General features: G+C 54.7%; 3 protein-coding genes across 6 annotated transcripts in view; 1 reads left to right on the top strand and 2 right to left on the bottom strand.

Annotated features, from left to right (window-relative positions):
* The window catches only part of LOC137466355 (leucine-rich repeat and fibronectin type III domain-containing protein 1-like protein), a 34,635-nt gene that overhangs the window by 12,342 nt on the left and 3,585 nt on the right, over nt 1-18,708 (top strand).
* LOC137466357 (protein YIF1B-like) lies at nt 1,586-11,843 on the bottom strand. 4 transcript variants are annotated; one of them, XM_068178116.1, is made up of 8 exons: nt 11,698-11,842; nt 11,384-11,622; nt 8,261-8,365; nt 6,610-6,688; nt 6,084-6,141; nt 4,738-4,893; nt 2,604-2,697; nt 1,591-1,799 (listed from the first exon to the last, which is right to left on the bottom strand). In XM_068178116.1, exons 1-8 carry the CDS (start codon nt 11,714-11,716, stop codon nt 1,644-1,646), a joined length of 906 nt encoding a protein of 301 aa, XP_068034217.1. In that variant the 5' UTR covers nt 11,717-11,842; the 3' UTR covers nt 1,591-1,643. The 4 variants fall into 4 exon arrangements, with proteins under 4 accessions (XP_068034220.1, XP_068034217.1, XP_068034219.1 ...); XM_068178118.1 differs by lacking the exon at nt 1,591-1,799 and adding an exon at nt 1,891-1,964; XM_068178117.1 differs by lacking the exon at nt 1,591-1,799 and adding an exon at nt 2,167-2,307.
* Nucleotides 17,198-18,701, bottom strand: LOC137466359 (alpha-actinin-4-like). Its single transcript, XM_068178121.1, has 3 exons — nt 18,668-18,701; nt 18,273-18,431; nt 17,198-17,418 (listed from the first exon to the last, which is right to left on the bottom strand). The coding sequence occupies exons 2-3, from the start codon at nt 18,405-18,407 to the stop codon at nt 17,260-17,262; spliced, it is 294 nt and encodes a 97-aa protein (XP_068034222.1). The 5' UTR covers nt 18,408-18,431; nt 18,668-18,701; the 3' UTR covers nt 17,198-17,259.

The following is an 18,708-nucleotide window of genomic DNA, read 5'->3' as shown; positions in this document are numbered from 1 at the left end:
GGAAAAATTGAGGAAATTGGGGAAAATTGGGAAAAAATGAGGAAAAATAGGAGAAATTGGGAAAAATGGAGGGAAAATGGGGGAAAATGTGGGAAATTTGGAAAAATGGAGGAGAAAATGGGGGAAATCAGGGAAATGAGGGAAAAATGAGGGAAAATCGGAAGAAATTGGGAAAAATGGAGGAGAAAATGGGGGGGGAATGGAGGGAAGGAAGAAAAGGGGAAAAAAGAGGAAAAATGGGATTTGAGGAATTCTGGGAATGCTGGGGGAGACAATCCAGTGAATTTTAGGGGCAAATTTGGGCAAATTTGGAAAAGACAGGGGAGGAAATGGGGGGAAAAGGGAGGGGAAAGGGGGGAAATTGGTGAAAAAAGGGAAAACTGGGGGAAAAAGCTCTTTGGGGTCCCTCGGATCCGTGGATGCGGCGTTCCGGGATTTTCCTGCGGCTCCGATGGAATTCCCAGGATTCGGGCGGAATTTTGGGACCCCAGGCCCCCCAGAAATTGGTGTGAGACCCCCAAAATCCCTGAAAATTCCTGACAAATCCCCCAAAAATCCCCCAAATTTGGGAGCACGGACTCCAAGCTCTCCCCTGGCAGTGCTGAAAGGGCCCAGTGGGATTTTTTGGAGGGAATTCTCCGGGATTTGGGGATTTTTCCTTGGAATTTGGGGTCTCCCCAGTATCCAAACCCTCCAAAAATTGGGATGAACCCTCAGATTCCTCCCAGAATTCCCACAAAAATCGACGCCAAGACCTCTTCAAATTGAAGCCACCAAAAACAACAGGAAGTTTTTGGGGGAAAACTCTGGAATTCCAGGGTTTTTCCTGGGAATTTGGGGTCTCGGGGTGTTCAGGGAGAACTCCCAAATATCCAAGCCCCCAAAAATTGGGATAAACCCCCAAAAAATCAACGCAAAATCCTCCAAAACTCCTTCAAATCCCATTTCTTGAAACCCCCAAAATCCACGGGGATTTTTTTTTGGGAGAAGCGCTGGAATTCTGGGATTTTTTGCTGAGAATTCTGGGATTTTTTCTGGGAATTCTAAGTTTCAGGGGAGAGTCTCCCCAGCATCCAAACCCCCCAAAATTTGGAATAAACCCAAAAAAAAAATCACCACAACTCCTTCAAATTCCATTCATTGACGGAATTTTATGGGAGAAACTCTGAAATTCCACGTTTTTTTCTGGGAATTCCAGGATTTTTTTTGGGGAATTCTGGGTTTCCGGGGCGTCTCCCCAACATCCGAAACCCCAAAATTTGGGAGAAACCCCAAAAACTCAACTCAAAGCCACCAAAACTCCTTCAAATTCCATTTACCGAAGCCCCCAAAAACCACGGGGATTTTTTTGGGGTGAAACTCTGGAATCCCAGGGTTTTTCCTGGCAATTCTGGGATTTTCCTGGGAATTCCAGGATTTTTTTTTGGGAATTCTGGGTTTCCGGGGCGTCTCCCCAACATCTGAACCCCCAAAACTTGGGAGAAACCCCCCCGAAAAAAGAAATCACCACAACTCCTTCGAGTTCCCTTTATTGCAACCCCCCAAAAACCGCGGGGATTTTTTTTGGGCGGAACTCCGGAATGCCGGGGCTTTTCCCCGGGAATGGCGGGGTTTTTTTTGGGAATTCTGGGCGGGGCTGGGGCTCAGCGGAGCAGGTGGAAGGTGAGCCAGTACATGAGGAGGGGCTGGGCGGCGGCGATGGCCATGGTCAGGTACATCCGCAGCTGGTTCTTGGCGCCCCGCACCAAAACCCCCTCGGCCGCCGCCTCCGAGAGCAGCTTCAGCCGCAGCGTCCGGATCTGGGGAAAATTCGGGATTTGGAACCTTGGGATCGACCCCTGGGCTCCTGAAAATCCCAAAAAAGGAAAAAATCCCCACCAAAATCCCATTAAAAACCCCAAAACCGGCCCCTAAAGCCCCTCGGCCGCCGCCTCCGAGAGCAGCTTCAGCCTCAGCGTCCGGATCTGGGGAAAATTCGGGATTTGGAACCTTGGGATCAACCCCTGGGCTCCTGAAAATCCCAAAAAAGGAAAAAAATCCCCAACAAAATCCCATTAAAAACCCCCAAAACTGGCCCCAAAACCCCCTCGGTTGAGGTGTCCCAGAGCAGCTTCAGCCGCAGCGTCCGGATCTGGGGGAATCCCGGGAAAATTTGGGATTTGGAACTTTGGGATCGACCCCTCAGGTCCTTAATTCCCAGAATTCCCACAGAATTCCCACCAAAATCCCATTAAAAACCTCCAAAACTGGCCCCAAAACCCCCTCGGCCGCCGCCTCCGAGAGCAGCTTCAGCCGCAGCGTCCGGATCTGGGGAAAATTCGGGATTTGGAACCTTGGGATCGACCCCTGGGCTCCTGAAAATCCCAAAAAAGCCCAAAATCCCCCCAAAAAATCCCATGACAAAGAGTCAAAATCAGCCCCAAAAACCCCAAAACTCAGAGCACAAACCCTCCCTGAGCATCGTTTCAAGGACGAAATTTTGGGGAACTCCTGGAAATTCCGAGCAAGTTCCCCGGAATCCTGCCAATCCCAAAGACCCCAAATCCCCCCCAAAAAAAACCCCAAAAAACCCCAAAAGATGCCCAAAAATCCCAAAAGCTCACCATGAACACGAAAATGCTCAAACAGCACCAGCTCAAGGCCACGTAGTAGCCGACCCGGCCCAGCAGCAGCCCGGCCACGAGCCCCACGATCATCCTGAAAACGGCACAAAAAGGGGATTTCACCCCAAAAATGTGCGATTTCACCCCAAAATCGGGGGATTTCACCCCAAAAATGTGCGATTTCACCCCAAAAATGTGCGATTTCACCCCAAAAACGTGCGATTTCACCCCAAAAATGTGCGATTTCACCCCAAAACTAGGGGATTTCACCGCAAAACTGGGGGATTTCACCCCAAAATCGGGGGATTTCACCCCAAAAACGTGCGATTTCACCCCAAAACTAGGGGATTTCACCCCAAAACTGGGGGATTTCACCCCAAAATCGGGGGATTTCACCCCAAAAACGTGTGATTTCACCCCAAAACTGGGGGATTTCACCCCAAAATTGGGGGGTTTCACCCCCAAACCCGTGGGATTTCACCCTAAAATTGTAGGATTTCACCCAAAATGTGGAATTTCACCCCAAAACCACCCCAAAATGTGGGATTTTACCCAAAATTGGGGGATTTCACCCCAAAATCGGGGGATTTCACCCAAAATTGGGGGATTTCACCACAGAATTGTGGGGTTTCCCCCCAGACTGTGGGATTTTATCCCAAAAATGTGGGATTTTCCCCCTAATCTGTGAAATTTCATCACAAAAAACTGGGGTAAAACCCCGAAATTTTGGGGATTTTGGGATTTTGCTGGGTTGGGGGAGGGCGGGGAGCGCTTCTGGGGGCAAAGCGAGAAGTTTCGAGTGGGATTTTGGGGGAATTTGTGGCGATTTTGGGGGAATTGGTGGCGATTTTGGGAAATTCGTGGCGATTTTGGGGACTTCATGGTGATTTTGAGGGAATTCATGGCGATTTTGGGGGAATTCTTGGAGATTTTGGGGGAATTTGTGGCGATTTTGGGGGAATTCACGGCGATTTTGAGAGAATTTGCGGCGATTTTGGGGGAATTGGTGGCGATTTTGGGGGAATTGGTGGCGATTTTGGGGGAATTGGTGGCGATTTTGGGGGAATTGGTGGCGATTTCGGGAAATTCGTGGTGATTTTGGGGACTTCATGGTGATTTTGAGGGAATTCGTGGCGATTTTGGGGGAATTCTTGGAGATTTTGGGGGAATTTGTGGCGATTTTGGGGGAATTCACGGCGATTTTGAGAGAATTTGCGGCGATTTTGGGGGAATTGGTGGCGATTTTGGGGGAATTGGTGGCGATTTTGGGGGAATTGGTGGCGATTTCGGGAAATTCGTGGTGATTTTGGGGACTTCATGGTGATTTTGAGGGAATTCGTGGCGATTTTGGGGGAATTGGTGGTGATTTTGAGGGAATTCGTGGCGATTTTGGGGGAATTGGTGGTGATTTTGAGGGAATTCGTGGCGATTTTGAGGGAATTTGTGGCGATTTTGGGGGAATTCATGGCGATTTTGAGAGAATTTGCGGCGATTTTGGGGGAATTGGTGGCGATTTCGGGAAATTCGTGGCGATTTTGAGGGAATTCGCGGCGATTTTGGGGGAATTGGTGGCGATTTTGGGGGAATTGGTGGCGATTTTGGGGGAATTGGTGGCGATTTCGGGGAATTCGTGGCGATTTTGGGGACTTCATGGTGATTTTGAGGGAATTCGTGGCGATTTTGGGGGAATTCTTGGCGATTTTGGGGGAATTGTCGTCGATTTTGGGGGAATTCTTGTCGATTTTGGGGGAATTGTCGTCGATTTTGGGGGAATTGTCGTCGATTTTGGGGGAATTGGTGGTGATTTTGGGGGAATTTGTGGCGATTTTGAGGGAATTCGTGGCGATTTTGAGGGAATTGTTGATTTTGGAGGAATTGTCGTCGATTTTGGAGGAATTGTCGTCGATTTTGGGGGAATTGGTGGCGATTTTGGGGAATTCGCGACAATTTTGGGGGAATTCTTGTCGATTTTGGGGGAATTGTCGTCGATTTTGGGAAATTCGTGGCGATTTTGGGGGAATTCTTGTCGATTTTGGGGGAATTCGTGGCCGTTTCGAGTTTCTTTTTTTTTTTTTTCTTTTTTTGGGACTTTGGGGAGGGATTTTTGGGGCGAAAGCCCCGGGTTTTGGCTCACCCCACGTATTTGTAGCCGGCGAAGGCCAGGAGGTCGATGGGGGTCAGGTCGGTGCTCACGGTGACCAGGTAAAGGCTCAGCAGGACGCCCAGCACCTCCAGCAGCAGCCAGGCCAGCGCCGAGCTGGCCACCAGCCCCAGGCTGTCCGGGGAAAACCTGCGCGTTCGCCCCAAAAACGGGGGGAATTGGGAAAAACTGGGAACAACTGGGGGAAACTGGGGAAAACTGGGAAAAAATGGGAAAAAAATGGGGGAAATTGGGGAAAACTGGGAAAAAAAACTGGGGGAAATTGGGGAAAATTGGGAAGAATTGGGAAAAAACTGGGAAAAAATGGGAAAAAAATGGGGGAAAAATTGGGAAAAACTGGGAAAAAATTGGGAAAAAACTGGGAAAAAACTGGGAAAAAACTGGGGGAAATTGGGGGAAAAATTGGGAAAAACTGGGAAAAACTGGGGGAAATTGGGGGAAAACTGGGAAAAACTGGGGGAAATTGGGGGAAATTGGGAAGAATTGGGAAAAAACTGGGGGAAATTGGGGAAAATTGGGAAAAATTGGAGGAAATTGGGGAAAAATTGGAGGAAATTGGGGAAAAATTGGAAGAAATTGGGGAAAAATTGGAGGAAATAATTGGAGGAAATTGGGGGAAATTGCAGGAAAATTGGGGAAAAATTGGAGGAAATTGGGGAAAAATTGGAGGAAATTGGGGAAAATTTGAAGGAAATAATTGGAGGAAATTAGGGAAAAACTGGGGGAAATTGGGGAAAATTGGGAAAAATTGGGAAAAAACTGGGGGAAATTGGGGAAAAATTGGGGAAAATTGGGGGGGAATTGGTTTTTTGGGGCTTTTTTGGGTTTTTTTTCCTTTTTTTTTGCATTTTCACGGGGGTTTCTTGAGGGGTTTTTGGGTTTTTTTAGGGGTTTTGGTTTTTTTTTTTGGGGGGGGTTTTGGGGTTTTTTGGGATTGGGCAAATTCCAGGATATTTGCTCAGAATTCCACCAGCCCCAGGCTGTCTGGGGAAAATCTGGGGATTCACCCCAAAAATTTTAGGGTTTGGGGTGGATTTGGGGTGGGGGATAAATTTGGGAGGGTTTGGGGGAAAAACAGGGGGGAAATGGATTTTTTGGGGAGCTTTTCAGGTTTTTTGGGATTGGTGAAATTCCTGGGAATTTGCTCACAGAAAATCTCGGAATTTTGGCCCAAAATTTCAGGATTTAAGGTGGTGGAAAAAGGGGGGAGGGTTTAGAAGAAAGCGATTGGGGGAAAAAAAAAGGGATTTTGGGGGGATAAAGGGGATTTTGGGGGGAAAAAAACGGATTTTTGGGGGAAAAAAAAAGGATTTCTGTACCTGTTTTGGGTGCCCAAAGCGAGGCCGGCCAGGAGGATGTAGGTGAGGAAGGCCATGGCTGTGAGGGAGAAATTTGGGAATTTTCGGGTTTTTATGGGGGAATTCCGGAGGTTTTTTGAAATTTTTGGGAATTTTGGGGGTTTCAAGGGGTTTGGGGGAAAATTCGGGGGATTTTGGGGCTTTTGGGGGGATTTTAGGAATTTTTGAGGAAACTTTTGGGGACTTTTGAGAATTTTGGGGGCTTTTGGGGGTCCTGAGATGGTTTTAGGGATCCCAAGATGGATTTTGGCGGTCCTGGGGGGGGTTTTGGGGGTGCCAAGCTGAATTTTGGGGGTCCCAGGGGGGATTTGGGGGTCCCAAGATGGATTATGGGGGTCTTGGGGGGTTATTTGGGGGTCCCAGGGTGGTTTTTGGGGGTCCCCAGCTGAATTTTGGGGGTCCTGAGAGGTTTTTGGGGGTCCTGGGGGAGTTTTGGGGGGTCCCAAGATGGATTTTGGGGGTCCCGGGGAGTTTTTGGGGTCCCTACCCGGGATGTAGAGGTCGGGGGCGTTGACATCGAAGCGGGGGGCGACAGGGGTGTCCTGCTGGTACCGGACCTGCCAGTCCTGGGGGGCGACGGGGGTCAGGGACCCCAAAAACACCCCAAAATATCCCAGAAAACACCCCAAAACACCCAAAATACCCCAAAAACGCCCCAAAACAACCCAGAAAACACCCCAAAACAACCAAAATACCCCAAAAATGCCCCAAAATATCCCAGAAAACACCCCAAAACAACCAAAATACCCCAAAAACGCCCCAAAATACCCCAGAAAACACCCCAAAACAACCAAAATACCCCAAAACCACCCCAAAATATCCCAGAAAACAGCCCAAAACACCCAAAATATCCAAAAACCACCCCAAAATATCCCGGAAAACACCCCAAAACAACCAAAATATCCCAAAATACCCATTAAACACCCCCAAAACACCCAAAATATCTCCACAACGTCCCAGAAAACACCCCAAAATCCCAAAGCCATCCCCAAACACCCCAAAATCCCAAAGCCATCCCCAATCACCCCAAAATCCCCCAAAGCCACTCCCAAAGTGTCCAAAATTTCATCTAAACCTTTTCCCAGTCCATCCCAGCGTGCCCCAATCCCAACCCAGTCCCCCCAGTAACCCCAAAAACCCTCCCAGTAACCCCAAAATCCCCTCCCAGTAACCCCAACAACCCCTCCCAGTAACCCCAAAAACCCCTCCCAGTAACCCCAAACCCTCCCAGTAACCCCAAAAACCCCTCCCAGTAACCCCAAACCCTCCCAGTAACCCCAAAAACCCCTCCCAGTAACCCCAAACCCTCCCAGTAACCCCAAACCCTCCCAGTAACCCCAAAAACCCCTTCCAGTAACCCCAAAATCCCCTCCCAGTAACCCCCAGTAACCCCAACACCCCCAGTGCCTCCCAGTAACCCCAAAAACCCCTCCCAGTAACCCCAAACCCCTCCCAGTAACCCCAAAAACCCCTCCCAGTAACCCCAAACCCCTCCCAGTAACCCCAAAATCCCCTCCCAGTAACCCCAACCCCTCTCCCAGTCACCCCAAAATCCCCTCCCAGTAACCCCAAACCCCTCTCCCAGTAACCCCAAAAAACCCTCCCAGTAACCCCCAGTAACCCCAAAATCCCCTCCCAGTAACCCCAAAATCCCTCCCAGTAACCCCAGTAACCCCAAAATCCCCTCCCAGTAACCCCAGTAACCCCAAAATCCCCTCCCAGTAACCATAAACCGCCTCCCAGTGCCTCCCAGTAACCCCAAACCCCCTCCCAGTAACCCCCAAAATCCCTCCCAGTAACCCCAAACCCCTCCCAGTAACCCCAAAAACCCCTCCCAGTAACCCCAAAATCCCAACCCAGTAACCCCAAAATCCCCTCCCAGTAACCCCAGTAACCCCAAAATTCCCTCCCAGTAACCCCAGCCCCTCTCCCAGTCCCACCCAGTAACCCCAAAATCCCCTCCCAGTAACCCCAAACCCCTCCCAGTCCCTCCCAGTAACCCCAAACCCCTCCCAGTAACCCCAAAATCCCCTCCCAGTAACCCCAGTAACCCCAGCGCCTCTCCCAGTCCCCCCAGTAACCCCAGCCCCTCTCCCAGTCCCCCCAGTAACCCCAGTCCCTCCCAGTCCTCCCAGTACCGGGTGGCCGAAGGGGAAGACGAGCAGCCTCAGTTTCCTGCCCACGTACACGGTGTCCACGGCAAAGTAATACTTGAGGCGGCCCACGGGCACCCAGCGGCCCAGCTGCGCGCGGCCCGCGCCGGACCGGTTCGGACCAGTTTAGCCCACGTCGGACCAGTTTAACCCAGTCCAGTCCGGTTCGGACCAGTTTAGCCCACGTCGGACCAGTTTAACCCAGTTTGGACCAGTTTAACCCAGTTCGGACCAGTTTAACCCAGTTCGGACCAGTTTAACCCAGTTTAACCCAGTTCGGACCAGTTTAACCCAGTCCGGTTCGGACCAGTTTAACCCAGTGCACACCAGTTTAACCCAGTCCAGTCCAGTTCGGACCAGTTTAACCCAGTTCGGACCAGTTTAGCCCAGTTCAGACCAGTTTAACCCAGTTCGGACCAGTTTAACCCAGTTCGGACCAGTTCGGCCCAGTTTAACCCAGTTCGGACCAGTTTAACCCAGTTCGGACCAGTTCGGCCCAGTTTAACCCAGTTCGGACCAGTTTAACCCAGTTCGGACCAGTTTAACCCAGTCCAGCCCAGTTTAACCCAGTCCAGTCCGGTTCGGACCAGTTTAGCCCAGTTCGGACCAGTTTAACCCAGTCCAGCCCAGTTTAACCCAGTCCAGTCCAGTTCGGACCAGTTTAGCCCAATTCGGACCAGTTTAACCCAGTCCAGCCCAGTTTAACCCACTCCAGCCCAGTTCAGCCCAGTCCAGCCCAGTTCGGACCAGTTTAACCCAGTTCAGCCCAGTTTAACCCAGTGCAGACCAGTTCGGACCAGTTTAACCCAGTTTGGACCAGTTTAACCCAGTCCAGTCCGGTTCGGACCAGTTTAACCCAGTTCGGACCGGTTCAGACCATTTTAACCCAGTCCAGTCCAGCTCAGTCCAGTTTAACCCAGTTTAACCCAGTTCAGCCCAGTTCAGACCAGTTTAACCCAGTTCAGCCCAATTTAACCCAGTTTAACCCAGTTCAGCCCAATTTAACCCAGTTCGGACCAGTTTAACCCAGTCCAGCCCAGTTCAGACCAATTTAACCCAGTTCGGACCAGTTTAACCCAGTTCGGACCAGTTTAACCCAGTTTAACCCAGTTCAGCCCAGTTTAACCCAGTTTAACCCAGTTCAGCCCAGTTTAACCCAGTTCAGACCAGTTTAACCCAGTCGAACCCAGTTCAGACCAGTTTAACCCAGTTCGGACCAGTTTAACCCAGTCCAGACCAGTTTAACCCAGTTCGGACCAGTTTAACCCTGTTCAGACCAGTTCAGCCCAGTTTAACCCAGTTCAGCCCAGTTTAACCCAGTTCAGCCCAGTTTAACCCAGTGCAGACCAGTTCGGACCAGTTTAACCCAGTTTGGACCAGTTTAACCCAGTCCAGTCCGGTTCGGACCAGTTTAACCCAGTTCGGACCGGTTCAGACCATTTTAACCCAGTCCAGTCCAGCTCAGTCCAGTTTAACCCAGTTTAACCCAGTTCAGCCCAGTTTGGACTAGTTTAACCCAGTTCAGCCCAGTTTAACCCAGTTTAACCCAGTTCAGACCAGTTTAACCCAGTTCAGCCCAGTTTAACCCGGTTCGGACCAGTTTAACCCAGTTCAGACCAGTTCGGACCAGTTTGGACCAGTTTAACCCAGTTCGGACCAGTTTAACCCAGTTCAGACCATTTTAACCCAGTTTAACCCAGTCCAGCCCAGTTTAACCCAGTCCAGCCCAGTTTAACCCAGTTTAACCCGGTTTTTATCGCTTTCCCTTTCCCCCCTTTTTTTCCTGTTTTTTTTTTTACCATTTTTCTTCCTTTTTCCCGTTGTTCCCGTTTTTCCCATTTTCGGATTTTCCCCCATTTTTTCCTCTGGTTTTTCCCCATTTCCCCCCAGTTGTTCGTTTTTCCCCATTTTCCCCCTATTTCTCCCCTTCTTCCCCACTTTTCCCCCCATTTTTGGGTTTTCCCCCCATTTTTGGGTTTTCCCCCCATTTTTGGGTTTTCCCCCCATTTTTGGGTTTTCCCCCATTTTCCCCCATTTTTTCCCATTCCCACCCAGTTTTTGACTTTTCCCCCGTTTTTTCCCCCGTTTTTTCCCCATTTTTTTGGTTTTTTTTTCCATTTCCCCCCACTATTTTCCCCATTTTCCCATTTTTTTTCCCATTTCCCCCAGTTTTTCTCGTTATGTCCCGGGTTTTCTCCATTTTCCTCCGGTTTTTCCCGTTATTTCCCCGGTTTTCCCCCACCCTCCCCCCATTTTTCCCCCGTTTCCCCCCGTTTTTATCCCCATTTCCCCCCGTTATTCCCCCGTTTTTATCCCCATTTCCCCCCGTTATTCCCCCGTTTTTATCCCCATTTCCCCCCGTTATTCCCCCGTTTTTATCCCCATTTCCCCCCGTTATTCCCCCGTTTTTATCCCCATTTCCCCCCGTTATTCTCCGGTTTTCCCCCCGTTATTCCCCCGTTATTCCCCCGGTTTTCCCCCCGTTATTCCCCCGTTTTTATCCCCGTTATTCCCCCGTTTTTCCCCGGTTTTCCCCCGTTTTTATTCCCATTTCCCTCCCGTTATTCCCCGTTTTTATCCCCATTTCCCCCCGTTATTCCCCCGTTTTTATCCCCGTTATTCCCCCGTTATTCCCCGGTTTCCCCCCCGTTATTCCCCCGTTATTCCCCGTTTTTATCCCCGTTATTCCCCCGTTATTCCCCGGTTTTCCCCCCGTTATTCCCCCGTTTTTATCCCCGTTATTCCCCGGTTTTCCCCCCGTTATTCCCCCGTTATTCCCCGTTTTTATCCCCGTTATTGCCCGGTTTCCCCCCCGTTTTTCCCCCGTTACTCCCCGGTTTTCCCCCCGTTATTCCCCCGTTATTCCCCGGTTTTCCCCCCGTTACTCCCCCGTTTTTATCCCCGTTATTCCCCCGTTACTCCCCGGTTTTCCCCCCGTTATTCCCCGGTTTCCCCCCCGTTATTCCCCCGTTATTCCCCGGTTTTCCCCCCGTTATTGCCCCGTTATTCCCCGGTTTTCCCCCCGTTATTGCCCCGTTATTCCCCGTTTTTCCCCCGTTTTTCCCCGTTTTTCCCCGGTTTTCCCCCCGTTATTTCCCCCTCGCTCACGTTCCCCTCCACGTGCGAGGCCAGGCTGCTCCCGTAGGCCGCGGCCAGCGAGGTCACGGGCTCGGCCAGGAACGCCCCGGGCGGCCCGAACGCCGCCGAGGCCGCGGCCGAGGAGGCCGAGGAGGCCGAAGGCGGCGGCGGAGCCCCGAACCCGCGGCCCGGTGAGGCCCCGGTAGCGCTCGTGTCCTCGAACAGAGGCCGCGGATCGGCCAAGCGAGCGGGCCCGCGGCGCTTCGGGGCTAAAAAGGAAGGGAAAGGTGAATCTCAGGGGGGTTAAAACCCGAATTTCCCTCACGGCGCCGCCAGCAACTCACGGGGAGCGGCGGGGTCCATGGCGGCGGCGGCGCTTCCGGGTTCGGCCTTACCGGGGGTCACGTGGGGGAGACGGGAGGTTGTGATTGGCCGAGAGAGCGGAACTTGTGCCCGGAGTTAAGATGGCGACGGTGCCGAGAGTTGAAATATGGCGGCTGCGGCGTTCTGGTTGTTTCCATGGCAACGGGGGGGGTCCAGCGGGCTCGGGACTGCTCGGCGTGTCTCCGAAGTGTCCCCAGCGGTGCCGCCACTGCTGCTGGGGCCGCGGGAGCGTCACGGGCTCCGGTAGGGTCCATAACGGCGGCTACGCCTGGGTTTGGCACCGGGAATCACGTGGGGAAGGCGGGAGGTTGTGATTGGCTGAGAGGGCGGAAGTGGTTGGCGGGAAGGGGGGGGAGCTCCCGCCCGGAGTTAAGATGGCGGCCGTGCCACGCTGGGGCTGCCATGGTAACGGGGGCTGCGCCGGGGCCTAGCGCCCGCCCGGGATGTCCCCGGGCCCGCGACGTCCCCGGGGCCGCAATGGCCCTGGTGGCTGGGACGTCCCCAAAGCCCTGGTGTCACCAGCGCTGTCCCCAAAGCTGGCCTGTCCTCAGGGACGTCCCCAAATCCATTTTGTCCCCATGATGTCCCCACGGTGTCCCCGTGTCGCCAGCCCCTCTCCCGTGTCCGCTGTCCGTCCGTGTCCGCTGTCCGTCCGTGTCCAATGTCCATCCGTGTCCGCTGTCCATCCGTGTCCATCCGTGTCCGCTGTCCGTCCGTGTCCGCTGTCTGTCCGTGTCCAATGTCCATCTGTGTCCAATGTCCATCCGTGTCCATCCGTGTCCAATGTCCGTCCGTGTCCGCTGTCCGTGTCCGTCTGTGTCCATCTGTGTCTGCTGTCTGTGTCCATCCGTGTCCATCCGTGTCCGCTGTCCGTCCGTGTCCGCTGTCTGTCCGTGTCCGCTGTCCGTCCGTGTCCATCCGTGTCCATCCGTGTCCATCCGTGTCCATCCGTGTCCGCTGTCTGTCCGTGTCCGCTGTCCGTCCGTGTCCGCTGTCCGTCCGTGTCCATCCGTGTCCATCCGTGTCCGCTGTCCGTCCGTGTCCAATGTCTGTCCGTGTCCGTCCGTGTCCATCCGTGTCCGTCCATGTCCGTCCGTGTCCGCTGTCCGTCCGTGTCCACTGTCCGTCCGTGTCCACTGTCCGTCCGTGTCCATCCATGTCCGTCCATGTCCGTCCGTGTCCACTGTCCATCCGTGTCCGCTGTCTGTCCGTGTCCATCCGTGTCCATCCGTGTCCAATGTCCGTCCGTGTCCAATGTCCGTCCGTGTCCATCCGTGTCCGTGTCCGTCCGTGTCCAATGTCTGTCCGTGTCCAGCCATTCCGGCCCCGGGGCAGCTCCGGCCTCGGGCCCCGTGACCCTGGGCGGGAGGGGGCCACCAGTGCTCCCAGTATGGACCAGTGCTCCCAGTATGGGCCAGTGCTCCCAGTACGGGCCAGTGCTCCCAGTATGGGCCAGTGCTCCCAGTATGGGCCAGTGCTCCCAGTATGGACCAGTGCTCCCAGTACGGACCAGTGCTCCCAGTATGGACCAGTGCTCCCAGTACGGACCAGTGCTCCCAGTATGGACCAGTGCTCCCAGTATGGCCCCAGTGCTCCCAGTACGGACCAGTGCTCCCAGTATGGACCAGTGCTCCCAGTATGGGCCAGTGCTCCCAGTATGGCCCCAGTGCTCCCAGTATGGGCCAGTGCTCCCAGTATGGACCAGTGCTCCCAGTATGGGCCAGTGCTCCCAGTATGGCCCCAGTGCTCCCAGTATGGGCCAGTGCTCCCAGTATGGACCAGTGCTCCCAGTATGGCCCCAGTGCTCCCAGTACGGACCAGTGCTCCCAGTATGGACCAGTGCTCCCAGTATGGCCCCAGTGCTCCCAGTATGGGCCAGTGCTCCCAGTATGGCCCCAGTGCTCCCAGTATGGGCCAGTGCTCCCAGTATGGACCAGTGCTCCCAGTACGGACCAGTGCTCCCAGTATGGCCCCAGTGCTCCCAGTATGGGCCAGTGCTCCCAGTATGGACCAGTGCTCCCAGTATGGGCCAGTGCTCCCAGTATGGACCAGTGCTCCCAGTATGGCCCCAGTGCTCCCAGTATGGACCAGTGCTCCCAGTATGGACCAGTGCTCCCAGTATGGGCCAGTGCTCCCAGTATGGACCAGTGCTCCCAGTACGGACCAGTGCTCCCAGTATGGACCAGTGCTCCCAGTACGGACCAGTGCTCCCAGTATGGCCCCAGTGCTCCCAGTATGGACCAGTGCTCCCAGTATGGACCAGTGCTCCCAGTATGGGCCAGTGCTCCCAGTATGGCCCCAGTGCTCCCAGTATGGACCAGTGCTCCCAGTATGGACCAGTGCTCCCAGTATGGCCCCAGTGCTCCCAGTACGGACCAGTGCTCCCAGTATGGACCAGTGCACCCAGTATGGACCAGTGCTCCCAGTACGGACCAGTGCTCCCAGTATGGGCCAGTGCTCCCAGTACGGACCAGTGCTCCCAGTATGGACCAGTGCTCCCAGTATGGCCCCAGTGCTCCCAGTATGGGCCAGTGCTCCCAGTATGGACCAGTGCTCCCAGTACGGACCAGTGCTCCCAGTATGGACCAGTGCTCCCAGTACGGACCAGTGCTCCCAGTATGGCCCCAGTGCTCCCAGTATGGACCAGTGCTCCCAGTATGGACCAGTGCTCCCAGTATGGGCCAGTGCTCCCAGTATGGCCCCAGTGCTCCCAGTATGGACCAGTGCTCCCAGTATGGACCAGTGCTCCCAGTATGGCCCCAGTGCTCCCAGTACGGACCAGTGCTCCCAGTATGGACCAGTGCACCCAGTATGGACCAGTGCTCCCAGTACGGACCAGTGCTCCCAGTATGGGCCAGTGCTCCCAGTACGGACCAGTGCTCCCAGTATGGACCAGTGCTCCCAGTACGGACCAGTGCTCCCAGTATGGACCAGTGCTCCCAGTATGGCCCCAGTGCTCCCAGTATGGACCAGTGCTCCCAGTATGGACCAGTGCTCCCAGTATGGCCCCAGTGCTCCCAGTATGGGCCAGTGCTCCCAGTATGGCCCCAGTGCACCCAGTATGGACCAGTGCTCCCAGTATGGACCAGTGCTCCCAGTACAGACCAGTGCTCCCAGTATGGACCAGTGCTCCCAGTATGGACCAGTGCTCCCAGTATGGCCCCAGTGCTCCCAGTATGGACCAGTGCTCCCAGTATGGACCAGTGCTCCCAGTATGGCCCCAGTGCTCCCAGTATGGGCCAGTGCTCCCAGTATGGCCCCAGTGCTCCCAGTATGGGCCAGTGCTCCCAATATGGACCAGTGCTCCCAGTATGGGCTGCCCCATAGGAAAAGGGTGGGAAATGTGAGAGAAAAGGTGAAAATGTGAGAGAAAAGGTGAAAAATGTGAGGGGAAAGGTGAAAACGTGAGGGGAAAGGTGAAAAATGTGACGGGAAAGGTGAAAATGTGAGAGAAAAGGTGAAAAATGTGATAGAAAAGGTGAAAACGTGAGAGGAAAGGTGAAAAATGTGAGGGGAAAGGTGAAAAATGTGAGGGGAAAGGTGAAAATGTGAGGGGAAAGGGCAGGGAAAAGGCAGAAAATGTGGGGGGGAAAAAGAAAATAAAATAAAAAATATTCCTTCCACCACCCAGGGATCGCCTCAGGCTTTACCCCCACAACTGTCCTGACCCTTCCAAAATAAAAAATCACCTCGATTTCCGCCCCAAAATGTCCCTTCCCGACCGCTTCATTTATTTCCACCCGAGCATGGTCGTTCTCTCCCCTCAGGAGGGAAAAAGTGAGGAAAAACTCCAAGATCCCAGAGGGTTGGTTTTGTTTTTTTTTTCTTTTTTTTTTTTTCCAGCAATATTTTAATTACAGGACAAAGAAGCTGCTACGTGAATATATATTTATATAATAAATCCGTAAAGTTATAAAGGAAACCGGAATTTTCTGCTTCCCGTCAAAATTCTCCAGGATCAGGCGCTTTATTAGGTGGATTTCTCTTAATTTTCCTCCTTGTTTCTCTTAATTTTTCATATTTTTCCACAGTTCTCCTTATTTGTCTCTTTATTTCTCTCATTACTCTTCTTTATTTATCATTATTTCCCCGTATTTTTCTGTATTCCTCCAAATTTCTCCACGATTTTCCTCATTTCTCTCCTAGATTTTTCCACACTTTGCATTTATCCTTATTTTTTTTCCCGATTTTCCATCTCCACGTTTTTCCTCCTAATTTCTTCCTCGTTTCTCCGTGCTTCGTGTTTCTCGCCTTTTTCCCCCCGTTCCCCCCCAGCCTTATTTCCCCCCCTTTTTTTTTTCTTTAATTTTTTTTTGGTCCACAAAACGCTGCTCCGAGGTGGGAATGTGAGTGAAAAACCTAAAAAAAAAACAACCCAAAAAAAACCCCAAAAAAACCCCAAAAAACCGACCCCAAACCGCGGATTTTCCCCCCTGGAAAAGCCATAAATTAGGGGAGCGGCGCGGGGGGAAGGGGAGGCGAGGGGGAACCCTCGGGCTGCGCCGCTGATCCCGGATCATGCTGATCCCGCTGATCCACTGCCGTGGAAACCCGCGGCAGTTCCTCGCTCCGCGTCTCGTTGCCACAAAGAACCGTTGCGCCGTTTCCGGGCGCTGCCGGGCCGCGGGCGCCAGGAGCCCGGGAAAAGCGGGGATCGCAGCCCGGAGTGGCCCAGGATCAATCAACTCTTGCATAGTAGGAGGAGGGGGGCTCGGGGATCCGGGATCCTCGGGGGTCCTGGGGGATCCCGGGGAGCCCTCGGGGATCCCGGGGGATCCAGGACCATCGGGGATCCGGGATCCTGGGGGACCCTCGGGGATCCAGGACCCTCGGGGATCCTGGGGGATCCTCAGGGATCCAGGACCATCGGGGATCCGGGATCCTGGGGGACCCTCGGGGATCCTCGGGGATCCTGGGGGATCCAGGACCATCGGGGATCCAGGATCCTGGGGGACCCTCGGGGATCCAGGGCCGTCTGGGACCCTCGGGGATCCTCAGGGATCCTGGGGGATCCAGGACCATCGGGGATCCAGGATCCTGGGGGACCCTCGGGGATCCAGGGCCGTCTGGGACCCTTGGGGATCCTGGGGGATCCAGGACCATCGGGGATCCGGGATCCTGGGGGACCCTCGGGGATCCTCGGGGATCCTGGGGGATCCAGGACCATTGGGGATCCGGGATCCTGGGGGACCCTCGGGGATCCAGGACCATCTGGGACCCTCAGGGATCCTCAGGGATCCAGGACCATTAGGGATCCGGGATCCTGGGGGACCCTCGGGGATCTGGGACCGTTGGGGACCGCCAGGGATCCAGGACCCTCGGGGATCCAGGGGGACCCTCAGGGATCGGGGACCATCGGGGATCCGGGATCCTGGAGGATCCTGGACGGTCAGGGATCCTGGGGGATCCTCGAAGACCCTTGGGGATCCAGGACCCTTGAGGATCCTGGGGGATCCAGGACCGCCAGGGATCCGGGATCCTGGGGGACCCTCGGGGATCCCGGGGGATCCCGGGGGCCCCGCTCAGAGGTCGCTCTCGCCGTAGAGCGCCGTGGAGAAGGATTTGTAGTCCAGGGCGCCGGGGACGCCGTCGGGGCCGGGGTAGGGCGCCATGCGGGCGATGCAGTACTCGGCCTGCGCCGCCGGCAGCTCCCGCCGCAGCTCGGCCGCCGTGATGTAGTTCTGGGGGACGGGGAAACGGGAGGAAAACGGGGGGAAAAGGAGGTAAACGGGGGGAAACCGAGCCCCCCAGCATCGGCGATCTCACCAGGGCGTGGACGGACTTCGAAAAAGCGGTCCCCAAATCCCGCCTTGGAATTCCCAAATCCCGCCTTGGAATTCCCAAATCCCGCCTTGGAATTCCCAAATCTCACCTTGGAATTCCCAAATCCCGCCTTGGAATTCCCAAATCCCGCCTTGGAATTCCCAAATCTTACCCCACAAATCTGCTGTTCCCTTCCCAAACCCCCCTGCCCGTTCCCAGACCCCCCTGCCCGTTCCCAAACCCCCCTGCCCATTCCCAGACCCCACTGGTCCATTCCCAAACCCCCCAGAACCATCCCAGACCCCACTTCCCCCTTCCCAGACTTCCCTGCCCCCTTCCCAGACCCCCCCTGCCCATTCCCAGACCCCCCTGCCCATTCCCAGACCCCCCAGAACCATCCCAGACCCCCCTGCCCATTCCCAAACCCCATTGCCCCCTTCCCAAACCCCCCTGCCCCCATCCCAACCCCCCCGCCTATTCCCAACCCCCCCGCCTATTCCCAAACCCCCCTGCCCATTCCAAACCCCACTGCCCATTCCCAGACTCCCCTGCCCCCTTCCCAGACCTCCCTGCCCATTCCCAGACTCCCCTGCCCCCTTCCCAGACCTCCCTGCCCATTCCCAAACCCCCCTGCCCATTCCCAAACCCCCCTGCCCATTCCCAGACCCCCCTGCTCCATTCCCAGACCCCCCTGCCCGTTCCCAAACCTCCCTGCCCCCATTCCCAGACCCCCCTGCCCGTTCCCAAAGCCCCAGGGCCCGGCGGTGCCCACCTTGTCCCCGGCCAGCACGCGGAAGCTGTTGATGACCTGCTCGGCCGTGTCCGTGTCCGTGGTTTCCCGGGACATGAAGTCGATGAAGGCCTGGAAGGTGACGCTGCCGCTGCCGTTGGGATCCACCACGGCCATGATCCGCTGGAATTCCGCGTCGCCCTGCGGGGAGAGGCGCGGTTGCAATTCTGCCGCTTCCCCCGGATCCCAGAGCTTCCCCCCCGGGAGCTCCGGAGCTTTTCCAGCACATCCAGAGCGTTTCTTGGACTTCCAGGGGTTCTCTTTCTCCGTGGTTGCGGCGCTTTCCCAGCGGGATTGCCCTGCCCTCCCTCCCCCCCGGGATGGGATGGAAGCAGGAGGAAATGGAAGGCGCAGAAGCAGGAGAAGGGCAAGGTTACCAGGCCGGATCCCGCGGGGCCCAGCAGGGCGCGGAAGTCGT

This window comes from Anomalospiza imberbis, unplaced genomic scaffold, assembly GCF_031753505.1.
Source record: "Anomalospiza imberbis isolate Cuckoo-Finch-1a 21T00152 unplaced genomic scaffold, ASM3175350v1 scaffold_183, whole genome shotgun sequence".
Taxonomy (NCBI): domain Eukaryota; kingdom Metazoa; phylum Chordata; class Aves; order Passeriformes; family Viduidae; genus Anomalospiza; species Anomalospiza imberbis.
The sequence above is the reverse complement of the archived record's forward strand: the minus strand, read 5'-3'. Positions and strand labels throughout refer to the sequence as shown.